The sequence below is a fragment of the Vombatus ursinus genome, unplaced genomic scaffold (genome assembly GCF_900497805.2).
Source record: "Vombatus ursinus unplaced genomic scaffold, bare-nosed wombat genome assembly UNPS02014821.1, whole genome shotgun sequence".
In the NCBI taxonomy this organism is placed as follows: domain Eukaryota; kingdom Metazoa; phylum Chordata; class Mammalia; order Diprotodontia; family Vombatidae; genus Vombatus; species Vombatus ursinus.
In genome coordinates this window covers 12,749,296-12,769,691 of record NW_020954599.1, presented here as the reverse complement: position 1 = coordinate 12,769,691, position 20,396 = coordinate 12,749,296, and the positions used below count along the sequence as shown (strand labels likewise).

Below are 20,396 nucleotides of genomic sequence, written 5' to 3'. Positions count from 1 at the left end.
GATGATGATGATGATGATAACTGGTCAAAGTACCTGCTATGTGTTGGTCACTGTGCTAAGCACTGGTGATACAAGAACATAAATGAGCCAGTTTTTCAAAGAGTTTTCATTCTATCCAGGAAAATACATACATACACCCACACATACATGCACATATAATATATGTATATGCACAAATGTGTATATACATACATGCATATGCACATGTGAATAACACCCCCTCTGGGTTCCATGAGGGCAAATTGCAAATTCTTTTCCTTAACCAGGGGTGGCCTGCAGCCTTGGGAACATGTGGCCCTCTAGGTCTTCAAGTGAAGCCCTTTGACTGAATCCAAATTTCATAGCACAAATCTCAAGTTCAGATTCGGTCAAAGGGCCACACTTGAGGACCTAGAGGGCCACGTGTGACCTCAAGGCCACAGGTTCCCCATCTCTGAGGGCTTAGGGTTGTAAGAGTCCAAGGTTTCTAGTATTGCTATTCATAAGCTCACAATAGGCATGTTCCTCATGAATTATTAATGAGATTTAATTGACTTTAAGAAAAAAGTATTTTCCAGTATGTTATAGTTAGAACTGTTGGTACAAAAAATGGCACACAAAAATATCGGCATACTCTCACAAACAAAAAGTTCATGGGAAGAATGTGCTCAAACTTAGAGTAAAATGGTGGTAAGGCATGCATGAAAGATACATACATGGCAAAGGGATAACTCCCAGCAGTTGAGGCAGTTGTGTGCCATAGTAGACAGAGTAGCTAGGTCTGGAGTCAGGAAGACAAGTTCAAATACTGTCTCAGACACTTGCTAGTTATATGACCCTAGGCAAGTCACTTAACCTCTGTGTACCTCAGTTCCCTCAACTATAAAACAGCAGTCATAATAGTACCTACCTTCTAAGGTGGTTGAAAGGATAAAGTAAGGCATTTGTGAAGTGTTTATCATAGCTAACTTGGCACATAGTAGGTGTTTAATTAGTGTTTGCTTCTTAGGTTATTGGAAGTCCTTTTTCCCCCCCTTCATAGCATTCATCACCAGAATCCCATTAGTTCTCTGCTAGGCTCCAGAGATTTCTGCCTTTGCACAGTCTTGAAAGTTCCTGTCCCCATGTATCTTAGATCCCAATTGGGTACATGGTTTCCCACTGTTCCATATCGTGGTCATGAGCTCCCTCTGGGCTCACTTTCCCCTCCCTCACCTCTTTCTCCTTTCAGCCACAAGGATTTCTTTCTTCAAGGTGCTCTTGAGTCTGGAAGCTCCGGAAGCTTGACTGCTTTGCTATTGGACATACTGCTTCCAAATTGACTTACTCTTGTTATGCCAATGCCCAAAGGTTTACATCTTTGATCAATTGATTTCTCAATTCAATCCTTTTTCTAAATAGTAGGGATATAAAATAGAAAAACCAAAATAGTGCTTGTCCTCAAGGAGCTTACATTCCAATACGGTGATACAATAGGAAGTGGTGACCAGAGAAGGGGAGTTTTGGTCCAGGAAATTACATAGGGCAATAGAAACATAGAACAGTGACTGCCATGTCTTTTTTCAGAGTAATATTAATTAGTGTTGATTTGTTTAGTGACCTTAGAGTAAGAAGTGGAAGTGAAGAAGTGTGGGAAGAGAAGTGCACATAGCAAAGGAATGGATGGCAAGATGTCAGGTAGTCACAGGTTTCCTGGTGGATGATTGTATAGGATGGGAAGAGTGGTACAAGTCAACTGGATAGTGTGTTGGTGAACAAATTTGTGCTCGCTCACCAATCAGGCCAGAACATCTAATGTGTTACCAAACTAGAGCAGGATAAAGTGACCTGTCATCTGCATCACCTGAAGTGATTTTGATTTTGCAGTTTTCCCCTTGCTCTGAGTACATGGAAGTTTATGAAATGGAACTTAATTTTTGAACTATTACTAATTACTAGTTAATTAAATGATGAGTAAAAGGAATTCTATGCCTTTCAAAATTAATATGTCCATTAGGCTCCTGAGATGCCATTTGAATTGGACTCCTGAGGCAACTTCCGACCTTCCACTGATGCTCTCTTAGAGCCCTCAGATCTGAACCAATCCTGACCCCAGGTCTGCTTTATTCCACACATCCCTCCCCTTAATCCCCTTTGAATGTTTTTCATTCCCACAGCTGGACTGTCCCCTGCAGGCATTACATTGCCTGCCCAGTGGATGATGTTTTTCTGGCTTCAGAAAGCTTCCAAGATTGTTAAATTGTTCTACAAACAGGGCTTGCGGGACAAGGGATTGTCCCCATTTTTTTAAACAGAAACAAAACAAAACAAAACAAAATTAGGACACTCTTGCAAGAGTCTGGATGGGTGGTCATCCTACAGGAACACTTTCACGATGTTTCTTTCCTTCTCTTTCCATTACTAAACATGAACAGTTTCATCAGTTTGAAAATTCATTCGGTAGCTGAACTAGATTTTAGAGAGGTGTGAAAGGGCTGACCCTATCAACAATGTTTCTGTGACATTTGAAATACTTTTATTCCCCTTTTATTCCATCTGATCTGCTTGTCACATTCCTACACATTGTTTGTTTGGAATAATGGGCAGCATTTGGGGGAAGGGGAATAAAATTAACCACAGAAAAACCTAAAACCCTAAATATAAGTCTTGAATCAATAACCTCTTTCCAGCATGCGATGCTGAACATAATTGAAAAAAAAACTCCTCAATTAGTTCAAATTAAATGCAGCAACTAAACCTAATTTTTCCCTTTGTTCAATAAAGTTTTAAAAAATAATTGCTTGAATTTTTGAATTTTACTTTGAGCCTCTGATTTGTATTAATCTTAATCAGACATAAAACCAAGATAGAGAAACAAAATGAGAAAATGTTGTTTACAGACATGTTGATGTTTTCTGCTAGCCTCTCTAACAGCTGTACAAATTCATGTTGTTAACATTCAGAGACTGGCAGGAATGAACAATGAAGAAACTCTTTTTTTTTCTAATGTCTTGATTCAGATCAGAGAGCCTTCCCCAAAAGCCTTCCAACCAAAAATAGATCTCTGTTACCTAAGAGTGCACCAAAATTCTGTGATCCTGAGCATTCTGCACTAAAAGGCCCAGTATGTTGTCCTACTGGTGAGTCAAGGACTTAGAAACCTCTGTTTTGATTTGGTTCTGTCCTTCTGACAAATATTTGCTTTGACTTTAATGGATCCTCCATTTTCTCAGCCTCACATCCTCTCTTTGCCATTTTCTAAAAATATAAGAATTGGTTCTAATTTATATCATAGACTATTGAGAACAAGTAAGATTAGGTTCACAACATTCTCTGAAATAAAACTGTGATTACACACCTGAACTTAACAGGGAAATAAACTCCTTGAGAAGATACCTAAATAAATTCAGAAATGGTTGAGTGATTAGACTCAGAGATTAGTGATTAATAGGTCAATATCAGCCCGGTGGCTCAGAGAATGTGTTGGACCCTGAGTTAAGAAAAACTAGGGCTGAATCTCACCTCACTTAATAGCTGTGTGACCTTGGGCAAATTAATTAACCTCTCTGTGCTTCAATTTCCTCATCTATAAAATGGATATCATAGTAGCCTATCTTCCAGGGTTGTTGTGAAGATAAAATGTGATATTTGTAAAGTGCTTTGCACATGTTAAAACACTATATAAGTGCCAATTATTATTACTATTATTATTATTATTATCTGGAGAAAGATACCTAGTGATTACCTTGACACTCATATTCACCATTTTTATCAATGACTTTGTCTTGATAAAATTATAGTTTTCATGCTTATCAAATTTGCATATGATACGAAGCTACCAGTCCTGACTTTTATTCATACATACTGCTTTTGTGGCCCAGGGAAAATGACTTAACGTTTTCATAGCCTACACAACACTCTAAGACTATAAGCTACAGAACAAATGCTGATTAGTGTTCACAGAGAGTTCTTTTTAGAGAATTCTTTACAATGCTGAAAACAGATCTGGCAAGAAAAGGAAGGGAAGGGAAGGGAAGAAGATGGATAGAAAGAAAGAAAAAGGAAGAAAGAAAAGATAGAAAGAAAAAAGTTTCAAGGGATGGCTAATGTTTTGGATAAAAGAGACAGGATCTAAACATAATGATAGGACAAATCTACTGAGATGAAATCTGATCAGGATAAATATAAATAGTCTTGTGTACTGAATTTCAAAAATTTGCTGCTCAAGCACAAGATGGCAGATGGTGGAGGTTAGTAAAGAGTCATAGCTAGGCCATGGTTCATGTGGAAAAGTTCTGCGGGTTTTTTTAGACAATATCAAGCTATCGAGTCAATATAAAGTCATTACACAATATGCCAGGGTAATTTGGCAGCCAAAGAAACTAATGCGATCCTAGGCCACAATAAGAGAGGTCTGATAACCCAAAAAGAGGGTGGTCATAGTCCCGCTGTTCTCTGCTTTGGTCAGATCACATCTGGACTATGGAGTTTGGTTCTAGGTGCCACATTTTAGGAAGGACATTCACACACTAAGATACATCAAGACGAGCATCCTAATGATGACAAGTCTGCACACACTAGTCTGTGAGGGAGGCATGATGGAATTGAGAGAATTTAGCCTCAAGAAGAAAAGGCTGTGTATGCCATCAGAGGGCTATTGTTTGTATTTTCAGGGATGTGATGTAATAGAGATGATTAGACTCGTTTGTTCTGTCTCACCCCAGGAAGAACTAGTGGAAATGATAGGAAATTTCAGAGAGGTAGAAATAGTCTTATTATAAGGGGGGAAACAATTGCCTAATATTTAAATCTGAACAGAAGTGGGAAAAAAACTACCTCATGAAGGTCTGTAAGTAGGGGCATTAGATGATCACTTGTCAGGTATGTTTTAGAAGGTGTGAGGGAAGTAATTTTATGCACAGGTTGGGCTAGATAATCTGAGTTCCTTCTCAATTCTGAGTTCTGTTATTTTGTGTTATCTATTGCTTCCAATGTGTCCTAATGGGATTGTTACTATACACACACACACACACACATACAAATACACACATATGTATGTATATGTGCATATGTATATGTGTATGTATATGTGTGTGTGAGTGTATATATATATACAATGGGTGTATGCATGCATGGATGTATGCATGTATACTTTGTACCAGAAAAAAAAATCATTTCAGTATTTATTCTTAAGCTAAGCAAAGCCACTTTTAGCACTGATCTTAGACACAGCAATGCCTCTCTTTCTTGGGACAATTTTATTTTGGGATACTCGGCAGATACTCATTAATGGAGAACGCACCAGAGTGAACCATTTCATTTTTGTGTCTCTCTCACACACACCTGATTGTAAATGGTTATTCACTCCAGAAAGACGTTGTTATCACCATAGCTGACATTTATCTAGGACAGAGGTTTCTCAAAGGGTGGTCCTAGAACCACAATCCAGTGAGAAAGACACTAAGGGTTTTAGCATCTTTATTTTACAAATGAGGAAACCCAGGGACAGAGAGGTTAATGAGGTTGCCTGCAGCTAGTAAAATTCTGAAGTGTGCTCACTAGGAACTCCTGCCCTGGGGGCACTGGTCTGTTTCCTGATTAGTGACACCCTATTCCTGAAGACTATATTGGGAAAGCCCCAGACCCGTTTCACTTCATTGCCTTTGGCCCCTACAGCCTCCGCCTTGTACTTTCTACCTCACCTACCACTTGCAGCTCTGGAGCTACAAACCAAGATCATATTGATTTTGTTACTGTCCCAGAATGGGGTACTTAACTACACTCCACTCAACATCCCAGTGAGTTTCTGAACCAAAATGCTCCTCCCTAGCCCCTGCTTCTCTAGTTGTATAATGTCTCTCCCTAGAAGGCAAGCATCTAGAGGGCAGGGCTCATTTTTTATCTGTTATTTCTATGCCTGGCTCTTATCACAACACTTGGTCCACAGTAAACATTTAGTAAATGGCCATTCATCCAACAGAGGTCTCCAAAAGGCCCTAAATGCCAGCACTAAGATTTGGGCTCTGGCTTTGATCCAGTCCCCTTTCCCTCTGATGTCCATTCCAAACCTGAGGATTCCCTTACATCTTTCCCACTTTAATTGAGGCTTCTTTTGAACTGGGCTAGAAAGAAACTCCTTATTTCAGTCACCAAAATTTGCAGAAGGTGACAGAAGACAGGATCCTATTACCAACAGGCTGAGAAAGCAGTACAGCTCTCGCAGACAGGAAATACTGTCTGTTTATTCACCTTAACCATGACCACTATCTCTGGTTTTATGGGACTTTGGGCTGAGGTACTCTCATTTCATGTAAGATTACAAGAAAAGAGATAATTTGAAAGCCACTCAAGATAAGATTAAATTGAAGCCAATACTTCTAGGATCCTAAATTTCAATACTGTGGATTTTTTCCCCTCCTGTGCCTTCCCCCTCTCTCTCCTCCCTCCACCCTTCCCCCACTCCCAGTCAGTCAATAATTATTGTTGTTATTGTTCAATCTATTAGTTATATCCTACTCTTTGTGAACCTGTTTGGGGTTTCTTGGCCAAGATACTAGAATAGGTTGTCTTTTCCTTCTCCACCTTATTTTACAGATGAGGGAACTGAGGCAAATAGGGTTGTGACTTGCCCAAGGTCACACAGCTAGTCAATGTCTGAGGCTAGATTTGAACCCAGGTCATCTTGACTCTAGACCCTTCAATCACTGTGCTACTCAGCTATTAAATAAACAGTTAATATCTGCTAGATACTGTGCTAAGCACTAGAGATACAAAAAAAAAAAAGACCAAAAAAATCAAAACAAAACATAACACTCCCAGTCTTCAGGGAGCACAAATTCTAGTGGAGGAGACAACATATAAATAATCAGATTGCACAAGATATAATAATAACTAACATTTATATTGCACTTACTATATACCAAGCACTGTGTACATGCAATTATTATCTCATTTGACCCTCACAACAACCCTGGGAAGTAGGTGCTATTATTATCCCTATTTTACAGATGATGAAACTCAGGTTAAATGACTTACCCATTGTCACATAGCTAGGAAGTGTCTGAGACTGGATTTGAACTGATTTCTTCCTGATTCCAGGTCTTATCTACTGTACTACCACTCTAATATACTTATACCAAACCTAAGGTAGTCTGAAAGGGGAAGGTTATTATTATCTGTTGGGGTGGATGGTAGGGACCAGAAAAGACATCTTGCTGAAGGTGGGCTTTGAGTTAGGCCTTGAAGGAAGTGAAGAAAACTAGCAGTTGGAGGTGAGGATGCAGGCATGGTAACCAGCACAGAAGGTCTCACAGAGATGGGAGTTTTTTACAGAACTTCAAGTAGGCCTGGGGCATTGACCACAACATTGGGATATTGATTAGAATCCTTCAATAACTTAGAAGATCGTTCAGAAAGAACTGTGGCTGAGATATTAGTCACCTTGTAGTCACCTCGGTGCTGAGTTCTACCACACCTGGACAGGCTAGTCTTTGGTTGTACATACTTTGCCCATTGCCCAGCCTTCACTTGAAACCTTTCAAAGTGGTCCAAGTACATGAAGGATTGTCTTGTGTAGGATGGATTCGATTGGTTCTTTTTGGCCCCAGAGAGAAGAGCTAGAAGCCATAGGCTGAAGTGGTAACAATGCCTATTTTAGGCTTGATGTCAGAAAAAAAATCCTAACAGTTAAGAACATCCATAAGTAATATATAGTGTGTAGTGGAAAGAGCAAAAGTGGGGCACTTTTGTTTTTTGTCCTGGAAAAAGAAGCTTGATAGATGGTCAGAAACCTCAAGAAGATTTCTCCAATCCTCATGATAGAGTTACTGGTTGGAAAGATGAATTGCAAGCCCATCTTGATGGGTCACTACTCTTCAAATCATAATTTTGAGCCAGAGGAACTGAATTCAAATCCCAGCTCTGCTCCTCATTGCCTGTGTGACCTTGGGCAAGTCCTTAAACTCTCATGGTCTAAGTTTCCCCATTTGTTAAACATGAGGGATTTGGATTTGATGACTTCTAAGTTCTCTTCCAACTCCAAAATCTATGAATCTCAAGGGATGATTCACCCTCAAGCAGATGCTGGACAACCATTTGTCAGCATCTATATTATAATAGGGATTCCTTTCATTTATGAACTGGACTATTTCACCATTGAGGTCCCTTCCACTTATCAGACTATGAGCTTCTGTTTTGATTAGGATCTGCTAGAATTCGTGATCAAGAGCAGAGTATTCTAGGACCTGGATTATTTCCTTGCGATGATGGTATTTCAGCAGAGGATTTAGTAGAGAATGTTGAGGATAAAATCATCCAAATAAAAAAGTTCTGAATACCAGAATATTTGGGTTTAAATTCTAAATATGGTATTACCTAATTACATTGTCATGAAAGATTCATATCAACTATCTAAAGAGAGGAGAAGAGATGAGAGGAAGGACAAAACAGGAGAGGAGAGAACAGGAGAGGAGTCTTTTCAAATACAATGTTACGATTCTTAATCGAGATAGCTTCTAAAATCAATTCTAGCCCTAAAAGTCTATCCTCTGCTAAGACAAGGAGGGATTTTTATCCGCACCAACAAAAGGATCATCCACCCTGATTTAAAAAGAAATCATTAATCATAGACATCTAAAGTATTGGAGGTTTTATACATCCATCTAAAAGAAAATAGGGACACAAATGTTGGAGTAAGTTCAAAATCTCTGTAAATTATGTTGTTTCTTCAATGACTATAGTCTCTTTTTAAAAGGGGAGGGTAATTATATTTGTTTTCCTTTGGAAGGATGTGACCTATTTTTAAGGGGGGAAATGAGGCATCAAAAAGTTGTATGAGACATCAAATGTCTCTTGCAAAACAACAATTTAACAAATTAAGTGTAAATGAATCAGAAACATGTGAATCCTATTTCCAAAGGAGTTAAGTACTTGGGTGGATAGCTGGGTTTGGGGCAGGGAGGAAGAAGGAGAGAGGGTAGGGGGGCATTTTTGTTTTATGTCCTGAAAAAAGAAGCTTGATAGATGGTCAGAAACCTCAAGAAGATTTCCCCAATCCTCACGATAGAGTTACTGGTTGGAAAGATGAATTGCAAGCCCATCTTTATGGGTCACTACTCTTCAAATCATAAAGTACTCATCAGAAGTTATCACTGTACAATGTTTTAAAAAAAAACCACTCACTATTAGAAATCACCATGTGTTCTTGGGTTCATTCTTTGGGGTAAGCTGGTGGTGTGTGGGGGTAAAGGGAAGAAGCAAATTATAATGATGCTCCAAGATGATTTCTCCCAAAATGCAGAATTCTATTTCTGAATCTTATTCATCAATGGTGTCTTCAAGGGATTACTTTGAAAACTAAAGACAACAAAAGCTACTGACTGACTTGGATAATATGTGCATCTATGTACACCATGGGGGTGAGGGGAAGAAGACATACAAGTAGGGGGAAAAGAGGAAGGTACAGAAAAGAAGAGAGAAGTGATAAATCTGAGAAAGCAAAGGAACATCAAATATGACATGAACTGTGATTCTAAGACAAATGAACAAAAGCTCAAATTTATTCTATCACATACTGGTGGCAAGCCCTTTACAATCATTCTATCTTTTCAGCCTAGTGATTGATCACCAGAGTCCTGGGAGATAGTCAGTACAGGTGTCACCTACCTTTTATAGGGGATACAATTGAAGTCAAGGTCACACAGTTTAAGAGTGACAGAAATGGGACTCCAATCCTTGATCTTCAGAATCTCTGCTGATCCCCCTCCTACCACATGCTACCTCAAGCAATACATGAAAAATAATTTCATGAGAGGATGGCAGATCTCAGAGATCATTCTGTCTAACTCCTTAATTTTCAAATGAGGAAATTGAAGTGCAGAGAGGTGAAGTGACTTATTGAAATTAATATGATTAGAAATATGTCTTAATATATAATTCAATTCAGGATAGAAAATATAATATTCTAAAGAATTCCTTTTGGTGTTCTAACTAGCAGAAATTAAAATAATAAGGAATTTCTCAAGTGCTATGAATCCTGACTTCGATGAACCTCAGAGAGAGAATGGGATGCAATAACAAAGAGTTAGGGTTGTATAGGATTGTGTATTTTATTATAATGTAAGAAACTACAAAACTTTCTTTTTTCTGGTGACATGCAAACTTAATTGGTCCACTGAATATGAGCCCAGAAGTCATTTATGCAGTAATCCAAGTCTTCATTCATTCATTCATTCACTTATTTTTTTAATTCATTCATTCATTCATTCATGTATTTGTTAATTGATTTGTTTATTCGTTCATTCATTCATTTAGCTAGTTATTTGTGGCTTACTTTGTATATCTAATTCTTAGGACAGTGACTATTCAGGCATTAAATGCTTGTTGACTGAGTTACTCGAAGGTAACTTAAGCTGTAGGATGGGTCTAACCTTGTGTAGATGCAACAAATGGTCAAATTGTTGAATGAACCTATTTTTTGTCTAATAAGCAACATGATGATTTAATTTGAAAGGCAGCCCCATTTGCCTTTTCCCAGCTCTGCTCCTTTAAATCGATCTTATACTCCAACTCTATTCAACTCTCCTTTGCTTTCTAGCCTAGCCACACTTTGGCCCATGGCATCTCAGAGAAGCTCTTATTTGCTTCTCCTGTGCAGGATATGATTGGTGACCCATTCTTGTTCCAACAAGGAGATATCAGTCATTCCTTTTGTTTTGTTTTGGGCCTATCCCAGTGTGATGGATTTTCAGTCAATTCTCTTCATAACACAATCAAATAGATAAAGCTACACTAGGGACTGACAGACCTCAAAACTTATGTAGTAAATCAGTGATGACTCAGTTCCTGGCCACAACTGCCATTTTGTTAAAGTTCACTAGAATTTATTCACTGCTCAATAGCCTTTGTAAGTCCAATAATAGAGTTCCTAGAAAAGGAAGATTTTTTTCAACCTTCTTCATTGAAACAATCTGCCCTAGTATCAACAATTAATATTAAGGTTTCACTGAGCGATTAGTACTGTATAAGAGATATATTTAATACCATATTAACTTCATTTTTCTAGATTGAATTGTGAAATATTTGGGTTATTTATTTGACTCTGTGATTTTATTTCTTCCCCAGATGCATTTTATAATCTGACCATAATTCTGTTTTTTTAAATTGTTTACAGGCCTACCCTTGTAGCAGCGATAAGGAGTGTGAAGTCGGAAGATACTGCAGCAGTCCCCACCAGGGTTCTTCAGCCTGCCTGGTGTGCCGGAGGAAAAAGAAACGCTGTCATCGAGACGGCATGTGCTGTCCTGGCACCCGCTGCAACAATGGTACAGCAGAGGGCTCTTCTCCTAGTGTACCTCTTCTCTTTCCACACGTCCCAAAGATTGACTCACTTTATTACCGAGGAGTCATGAATTTAAAGTTTGGGCAATTCCTCCTTTTGGTCAGAAGCGTGGGATGGGTGGAAAATCATGTGAGAACTAATTGCTAGTATACGTATATGTAGAATATATCATGATGTAATTATACCTTTATATATTACTTATTTTATATAAATTATATTATTTATTGTATATCATATAAATTACATATTATGTTATTTATTATATAAATTATATATTTTATAAATAACATAAATATCATACAAGATGTATATAAGGTATATACATTAAGGTGTATATAAGGTATAATAAATAATTATCCACATAAATGTTAGTGTTATATCAATATACTTATCAATATATACTTATTGATAATTTATAACTATATAAGCATATATAACCATACATATAACTATATAAAGTGTATATATAACTATATATGTATGTATGTATATGTAACTAACTGTATATATGTGTGTATATATAACTGTAACTAAAACTGTATATATAGTTATATATATTTAACTATAACTATATATTATATTTTATTATATTATCTATATAATAATATAGATATCTATTATCTATAATAATAATATCTATTACATTTATCTTATATTATCTTTTTAAAGATATATATCTTTATTATATTATCTCTATTTCTATCTGTATAGCTAACTAGCTAGCTAGTTATAGATGCTAGTTTTCACTCAGCATAAAACTTAATTAAAACTTTGTGTGTGTATGGGTGGGTGAGTGAGTGGGTGTGTGCACCTAAGGTTTGCAAAACACTTAATATAAGTTATCTCATTTGAATCTCACAATTCTACAAGGTAGGTATTGCTATTATTTTCATTTAACAGATGAGAAAACTAAGCCTGAATTAACGGATATACGCAGGGTCACACATGGCTAGTGTCTGGGGCAGGATTGGAACTCAGGTTTTCCTGACTCCCGAGTCCAACACTCTTATCTATCCTCAGTGACAGTTAGCTGCCTAATTTGTAAGATTAAGAAAGAATTTACCTCATGCTTGCCTTTCTTGGACATTATTACTTGTGCTATATGCTACATTGTGCCTATTAAGTGAGTAGATGTAGGGGATAGAGTATTGGAAAGACCAGAGTTTAAATCTGGACTCAGATACTAACTAGCTGTATGACCCTGGGCATGTCACTTAAATCCTTTTTGCCTCAGTTTCCTCCACTGTAAATTGGAAATAGCAATAAAAGAACCTACCTTGCAGGATTGTTGTAAGGATCGAATGAGCTAATGTTTTTAAAAACCACTTAGCACAGTGCCTAGCACATAGTAGGTGCTATAGAAATGCTTGTTCTGGGGCAGCTAGGTGGCACAGTGGATAGAGCACTGGCCTTGGAATCAGGAGGACCTGAGTTCAAATCTGGCCTCAGACATATGATACTCACTGGCTGTGTGACCCTGGGTAAGTCACTTAACCCTGATTGCCTCACCAAAAAAAAAAAATGCTTATTCTGTTCCCTTCATGCTGAGCCTCTAATGATTCATTTCATATGCACAGCTAAATGTGCTTTTCCATTAAAAAGGCCCAAATAACAACTTATCTATGGAAAGCAATCAAAGAACAGAGATTGTTCTAAGATTAAGAATATTTATAAATGAAACAGAGTAAGTAAGATCGGGTGAGATCATTTATACAGCTTTGCAAACTTTGAAGTGCCATATAAATAAGAGCTATTATCAGGATGGGCTAGAGTAGTGGAAAGAGTTCTGGATCTGGAGTCAGAAGTCATGGAATCTTTATTCCTCTACTTCCTAGCTCCATGATGTTGGGCAAGTCATCCCTTAGTGTCTTCATCTATAAAATGAGGAGATTATAGTAAATTACCCTGGACATCCAATTCCATTTCTAAATCTATAATCCTAGGATCCTTCTCTGTTTATACTTTGATCTAGGTATCTGAGATCAAAACCACTCTCTTCTCAGTGCCGTTGGCTCCCACAGGAAGGGTATTTGGATCTGGAAAAAGGAGGACACACGACGCAGCTCTGTAACTGTTTGCACAGTGGTGTGCTGGAGCCAGCTCTAACCAGCTAGCTGGAGATTAGTAAACTTTCAGAGTGAGAACAGACACCTCAGAAACCATCCCTTGTAGAACAGGGTTCAATTTATCATTTTGTTGATTGCTTAGACTTAAGTAAGTGTTAACAATGCAGCTTAAAGTGAAAAGTTTGTGTCTGTACCCTCTGCCCTGTCCCTAACCCCCAACCCCCAACCATCCATTAGTAGTTAACATTTGCCAGAATGCACCTGTATTGCTCTATAAACATTGGTTGGCTCAGCAAGAGTACAGGACAAGGCTCAGAGTATGAGTTATCACCATTTTAGGCTCATAATAATATTATTATTAATTAATGAAATTGATATTATTAATAATACAGACAACTGCCACTTATATAGCTCTTTAAGGTTTACAAAGTGCTTGATGTTCATTTTCTCACTTGAACCTCACAATGCCCATGTCCATGGATCTCAGTGAATTTACTCTACGTGGTCCTTTGTGATTATCTAGTCTGTTGAAAGGAGTGGGAAGAAATTACAGAGAATACAAACCAATAGCATGCAAACTATTCATCTTTGGCTTTTGAAAGTAATCAAAGACATATGCAGATGAACAAATTTATACACAGTCCTATACCGTGGCTGTTCCTGGGATCTGGGATGATTTGTTCTGCTGGTATCGATGGGCAATATGAAGAAGAAGATGCACAGATTCTTCACCAGGTTGTTAATACACTCATTGATGTTTGAGAAGTGACATGGGATGGTAGAGTTAGAAGGGACCACAGAGACCATCTAGCCCAACCTTCTTGTTTGACAGACGAGGAAAATGAGACTCAGAGAAGTTAAATGATTTGTCCAACATATGGGTAGTAAGCTTTGGAAGTGGGATCTTCTGACTCCGGAGACAGCTCGTTCCACTCTACAACACACTATAGACTAGGCTTATATTGTTTGCAAAAGATAGAGAATTGGCCAAATTTGGAATGAAACTCTCTGACAAAGCCTTTCTTCCTTCTTTTTTTTCCCCTCCCTTCCTCCCTTCCTACCTTCCCTCCCTCTTCCTTCCTTCCCTTCTTTCTTTCTTTGTCCCTCTCTCTCTTTCTATCTTTCTTTTCTTTTCTTCTTTCCTTCTTTTCTTTCCTTCTTTCTTTCTCTTTCTTTCTTTTCTCCCTTCCTCCCTCCTTTTCTCCTTCCTTCCTTTCTTATTTCTTTCTTTCTTTTCTTTCTTTTTTCATTTTTCTTTCCTCCCTCCCTCCCTTTCTCCATCCTTCCTTCCTGTCTTCATTCCTTCCTTTCTTTCTTTCTCTCCTTCTTCCTTAAAGCACGCTGCTTGGCAAATGGCAGGTGCTTAATAAGTGCTTGTTGATTGGCTGATTGCTGAAGAATGTCATTTATCAATTTTTTTCTGTTTTTGATGTTGTATGACTGGATAAAGAGATGGAAAACCACTAGTGTATACAGATGAATTAACCTAACTTCTTCCATCATTCTTGCCAGGTCTCTGTATTCCAGTCACGGAAAGCATATTAACTCCTCACATCCCAGCACTGGATGGCACACGACACAGAGATCGCAATCATGGTCACTACTCACACCATGACTTGGGCTGGCAGAATCTAGGAAGACCACATTCTAAGCTGTCACACATAAAAGGTTGGATTACAAAAGTTGCTATGTGTTTTTGTTTGTTTTTTTTTTCTTTGTTGGTTTCTTTTGTAGGTCAGCCAAATAAATAAACAACCATCTCATAGGTCAGGACAAGATTCCCTCCACCACCAGGCCCCTGATTTGTATCAGTAGAAACCCCTCAAGGTCTAACTGACTTGGCTTTTCTTCTCTTGCTGATATACCTTCCAGAAGTAATATCTCCTTCAATATACACATAGCTCTTTGTTTAGACTTCTTTTCACTTGTCTCATTCTACCTTTTCTTATACCTATGTGAGGTTCTAATTTACCCTGATAGATTATTAGTTTATTGAATGGAAAGAATGCATTATATTTCCTCTTTATGTCCCCATTGACAAACATAGTGTCTTGAAGATTTGTGGAAGTCGAGAAATAAAGATTGGCACCTGTTCTGCAGCCTATAATGTTGGATAGTTGTCTTGAATATAGCATCAGTCAATCAAGAGGCACATATTACGTGGTATATCAATGTAATGGAATACTATTGTGTTACAAGAAATGGTGAGCAGGGGAATTTCAGAAAAAAAAAACGACAGACTTACATGAACTGATGCAAAGTGAAGTGAGCAGAACCAGGAGAACAGGAAGATGATTCTTCCTGATTTAGGTCCCACACTCTATCATCCCTAGCTGCTGTAAAGTGCATAAATATAACTAGTTATTTGTATTTGTATCCTCAGTACTTAGAGTAGCTACGTATTACAGTGGCAGACCTGGAGTCAGGAAGACTCATCCTCATGAGTTCAAATCCCACCCCAGACACTTACCAGCTGTGTGACCCTGGGCAAATCACTTAACCCTGTCTGCCTTAGTCATGAGCCAGAGAAGGAAGTGGCAAACCACTCCTGTATCTTTGCCAAGAAAATCCCAAATGGGGTCATGAAGAGTCAGACATAACTAAACAACAAAAACAGTCTTACTGCTTAACACATTGACTGACACATAAGAGGTGCTTATTAAATGTGTATTGCCTGACTGACTAATAAATGTCTGCTGCATCAAATTGAATTGAAAATAGATTGTAAAGAAGTAGTCCTTTAGAATTTAGGAAGATAGTTTATGAAGATCATCTGATACTTTTAAAGGCAAGATTTTAATCTCATTTTATTAATATTAATTTCTTATTTACAATATGATATGCACTAACAATTGGTCATGCTGGAGCAATCAGTGCTCATGTTCCATGGTTCCCCAAAACATTGCTGAAAAATGCCTATCACATCCTTGCTCTCCAATTCTCCTTTATTTCAAGCTTAGTAAGGACCACTTAAATAACATCTTTTTTTTTCCATTTCAGTAAACTTCCCAATTTTTCATTTATTATAACCTTTTCTTGGGGTAGGGTGGCATTCTTAGGTAACAAGATTCGGCAGCATTTTCAGTCCATCAGGAAATTGTCCCTAAATCATACCATAGCACAGTTTACTTCTGGTAAGGTCTCCTATAGTGTGGTATGAATGAGCGCTAAGGGTCGAGTCAGGACAACTGTATTTAAAACTCATATGTGGTATTTGTTTCCTTTATGACCAGGGGAAATGGCAATTTAACTAAGCTTCACTTTCTCATCTGTGAAATGGGAATAATAATATTTACTCTCTATATTTCATGGAATTGGTGTGAGAAAAATGCTCTGTAAATTTTAAGGCTATATAAAAATGGGAGTTATTATATTAAATGGATGGCACCTCTTGACCTGAGTAATTCCCTTGGCCTCATCCCTATATTTCCAACTTTTTCTTATGATGGGTGTGTAGCACCCTTATTTATGAAATACAGAGCTGATATGAATAATGGAAATAATGATGTGGAAATGAGGTTTTGGAATTATCTGTGAATGTCAAAGTTTTGCCAATCTCACTTTCTTAGAGCCTCCAATGAGGCGTGACATTGACTGGTTTGTGTTTCAACTATTTTTATACTCTTGACATTAGGAAACGATAAGGATAAAGACAATATGGAAAAGTAGTGGGAGTGGGATAGGGTGGAGACTTGAATATTTTACAAAAAGGATTATCAGCCCTTTAGTAATCAAAACCTGACAGTGATGGGTTTCTGAGAGTAGAGATAGAAAAAAAATACGCCAAATATATTTAAATAGCCAGCAATATTCATATGGAAAATATTGTGCATAAGAATATTTAAGAGGGCTCCAAATTATTAATGTTTTAGGATCCTAGATTTGGAGCTGGAAGTAATTTTAAAGACTATTATTTAAACCTCCTCCTTTTAGAGATGAGGAAACCGAGGTCCATAGCTGTTAAGTGACTTGCCCAAGATCATGTAGCTAGCAAAGAATCAGAGATGGAAGTTGAATCCAAATCCTCAAACTCCAGAGTTAGGGTTCTTGTCATGGTACCATGCTGCCCGATTTAAAAGAACTGCTACCAAAACTAGGGAGTAACACGTCTCGTTTATCACCTCAGGACATGAAGGGGACCCTTGCTTAAGGTCATCAGACTGCATGGAAGGATTTTGCTGTGCTCGTCACTTCTGGACCAAGATTTGCAAACCAGTGCTACATCAGGGTGAGGTGTGCACCAAGCAGCGTAAGAAGGGCTCTCATGGCTTGGAGATCTTTCAGCGGTGTGACTGTGCCAAAGGCCTGTCTTGCAAAGTATGGAAAGATGCCACCTACTCCTCCAAAGCCAGACTCCATGTGTGTCAGAAAATATGACCCAAAATGAGGAAAACATCCCTAGTAGACTGTGAATTTGTGTATTTAATGCATTATGGCATGGTGGAAAAGAAGGGTGGTAACAAAGCAAGAGGGCTGAAATGAGGATTGTGATAAGAGTACAGATCACCAAAAAAGGAAAAGAAACCAATCAACTACCAAAGTCCCCCAGAGTGGTTTGGAATGGTTGGCCAATGCCCAGTGCTGGAGTGTTTCCATTATGCAAACTTGTTTATGTAAATAATGTAAACATTTGTGAAAATGCTATTAAAAAAAAGCACGAAGTGGAAATTACTGACATTTATCATGTGTCTTCCCATGAATTTAGGTTGTGCCACAAGATAGGTTTCCATGGGGGTGTTAATGGCTATTGAAACAATGAACAAACTGAATTTCTATATGAAGCCAGACTAGAATGAAATACCATTCTTGAAGTCCACTTTGGCACCATGCCAGATGCTGGAAAATGACAAGACCTAGAGAAATGGTATGAAAGGCAGGTAGTGTCTGAATTGCATTCACAATCTAGTGCCCATAATTTCATTTAAAATGCTGTTCGTGGTCAGATGGAAGGGAATTTATTCCAAAGAGAGCTATTAAAATTCTAATCAACACTTTCAAAATGGCTGAACTTCTTCTTCTCCTTCTTCTTCTTCTTCTTCTTCTTCTTCTTCTTCTTCTTCTTCTTCTTCTATATAGAACTAATAACTCCTGATTTAGAAGGAATCTTGTTATATTACACCTAATTTCAATTCTTATTTTATGGGTGGTTTTCCTGGCTAGGTTACACCTGTCAAATTAAAGGAAAGGAAGGAAGGAAGAAAGAAAGAAACAAAGAAAGAAAGAAAGAAAGAAAAAAGAAAGAAAGGAAACTGGTCTAAAGAATACAGGTTTCATCCTTTTCACCCAGTGTGGTAGGTAGTAAGGTTAGGAGAAAATAATTCTTTTTAAACTTATCAACTTCTTTAATTTTCCAGAGACTCAGACCAACAAATATATTCACAGGCAAAAAGCTGAAGTTATGCAAAGTAGTATAGGTAAAATTGAGAAGAAAACCAATTACGCTTTCAGGATCTCAGACTATTTTCTATAGTTCCATAGTCTCTAAAAACTTTAACCCAATTCATTTATCTCCTCAATCCAACCCTTTATCACATACTTTCCACTTCTAATGAAAAGAAGTGGAAAAGTTTTTGCTTGTTTTTACATGATATCAAAGCATAGAGGAGGAAAGGGAAAACAGTCAGGAAAGTATCCAGCTGTTTAACCTAATTTCTGAGTCATTGGCTGAATTTTCATCTTTTAGCACAAATATTAGACTTTATGAAGATATGACCTATGTGAAAGTAGGACATATGAGTCTCACTAGTGCTTGTGCAGATTGCATCAAGTCCTGTTGTACTGCAAAGCCTCCTCAATGAAATCTGTAATCACTTGGAAGCATTTGGGCTAACTATCCACACAGAAAAGCCAAGTGGATGAAGAATGCCAATTTTCCATGATATTTTCCACTGAGTAGAATTTATTATAAGTGGAGGGAGAGGCATCGTAGGCCTCTAAACCACTAAAAAGTGGTTTAGTTGCTGAAGTACCTAAAGGATTTTATTACAAGGTAGTGCCATGTCAAAACCCCACCAAGGACAGCATCAGAGTTACATTCTAGTGTATAATGCAACTTTCTTGATATGGTAGATATCACCATTATCATTTCTTTGTGAACTTTTCTCTCTAGCAATTTATATTATGAAATAAGTAGGTTGTGCTTTTCATTCTCCATGGAGATAAATCAACCACACTATTAATCTACTGATGTTCTTATTTCTGAAATCTCTAAGGTTATCTTCTCCCTGTTTTAGGGTTTCATTCTAAACATTGCTAGAGTATAAAAAGAAGGAAGAAAATGCTTTTAAAAACAGCTTTTGACTTTCCTATTTGTAGATCCACAGTCACCTCTTAATTACTTCTCTCTGAACTGTCTGATCCCCACCTGCTGACTCAAACTCAATTTTTTTTCATGAGATGTTGGAACTGAGCCTGCATATCAGTTGGGAATCTAATCTCCCACCCACACTTAAATAGAATGATTAAGATTTACAAGTGTTCCCCACATGTCTGATTAAAAAAAAAAGTTATAGACTATTTGCCAATCTATGTAAGTAGGATTCCGAGTGTGTACAAATAGGCTTCTGTGAGTTTGGAGAAGTGAAAAAAATGTAACATTTCCATGAAACATTTCCTATGCATCAATTACATTTATATGCTGGCTTCTGCATGACTTCCCTTGTGTCTGCTCTACCCTAACCCTTCAAAATGATTATTTGAAGTAATTTATTTACAGGGAATGTTTAATGAGATGTATTTTCTTATAGAGATATTTCTTACAGAAAGCTTTGTAGCAGAATATATTTGCAGCCTGTTGACTTTGTAATTTAGGGGAAATGTATAAATAAGATTAAATATATTAAATTTCTCTTTTTCAAATACCACATCCACATTGATATTTGTTTTGATTAAAGAAAGAACTTTCACAGGATCTCGGAGTTGGTTGAGATTTTGGAGGTCTTTTAAGTCTAACTTCCTGCTCAGGTGCAGGTCTCCTGTTTATAGTGTTTGCTGTGACGGCTATAACATCTTCACTTCAATGAATAACCAGGAAT

At 37.6% G+C, this 20,396-nt stretch overlaps 1 protein-coding gene across 2 annotated transcripts in view; it reads left to right on the top strand.

The window, feature by feature from the left end:
- The window catches only part of DKK2 (dickkopf WNT signaling pathway inhibitor 2), a 143,346-nt gene extending 123,179 nt beyond the window's left edge, over window positions 1-20,167 (top strand). For both annotated transcript variants that reach the window (XM_027837512.1, XM_027837511.1), the window contains exons 2-4: window positions 11,129-11,279; window positions 14,875-15,030; window positions 17,489-20,167. In XM_027837512.1, the coding sequence (XP_027693313.1) occupies window positions 11,129-11,279; window positions 14,875-15,030; window positions 17,489-17,739 (558 nt within the window). In that variant the 3' untranslated portion in view covers window positions 17,740-20,167. The remainder of the gene's footprint in view (window positions 1-11,128; window positions 11,280-14,874; window positions 15,031-17,488) is intronic.
- Window positions 20,168-20,396: the final 229 nt, after the last annotated feature.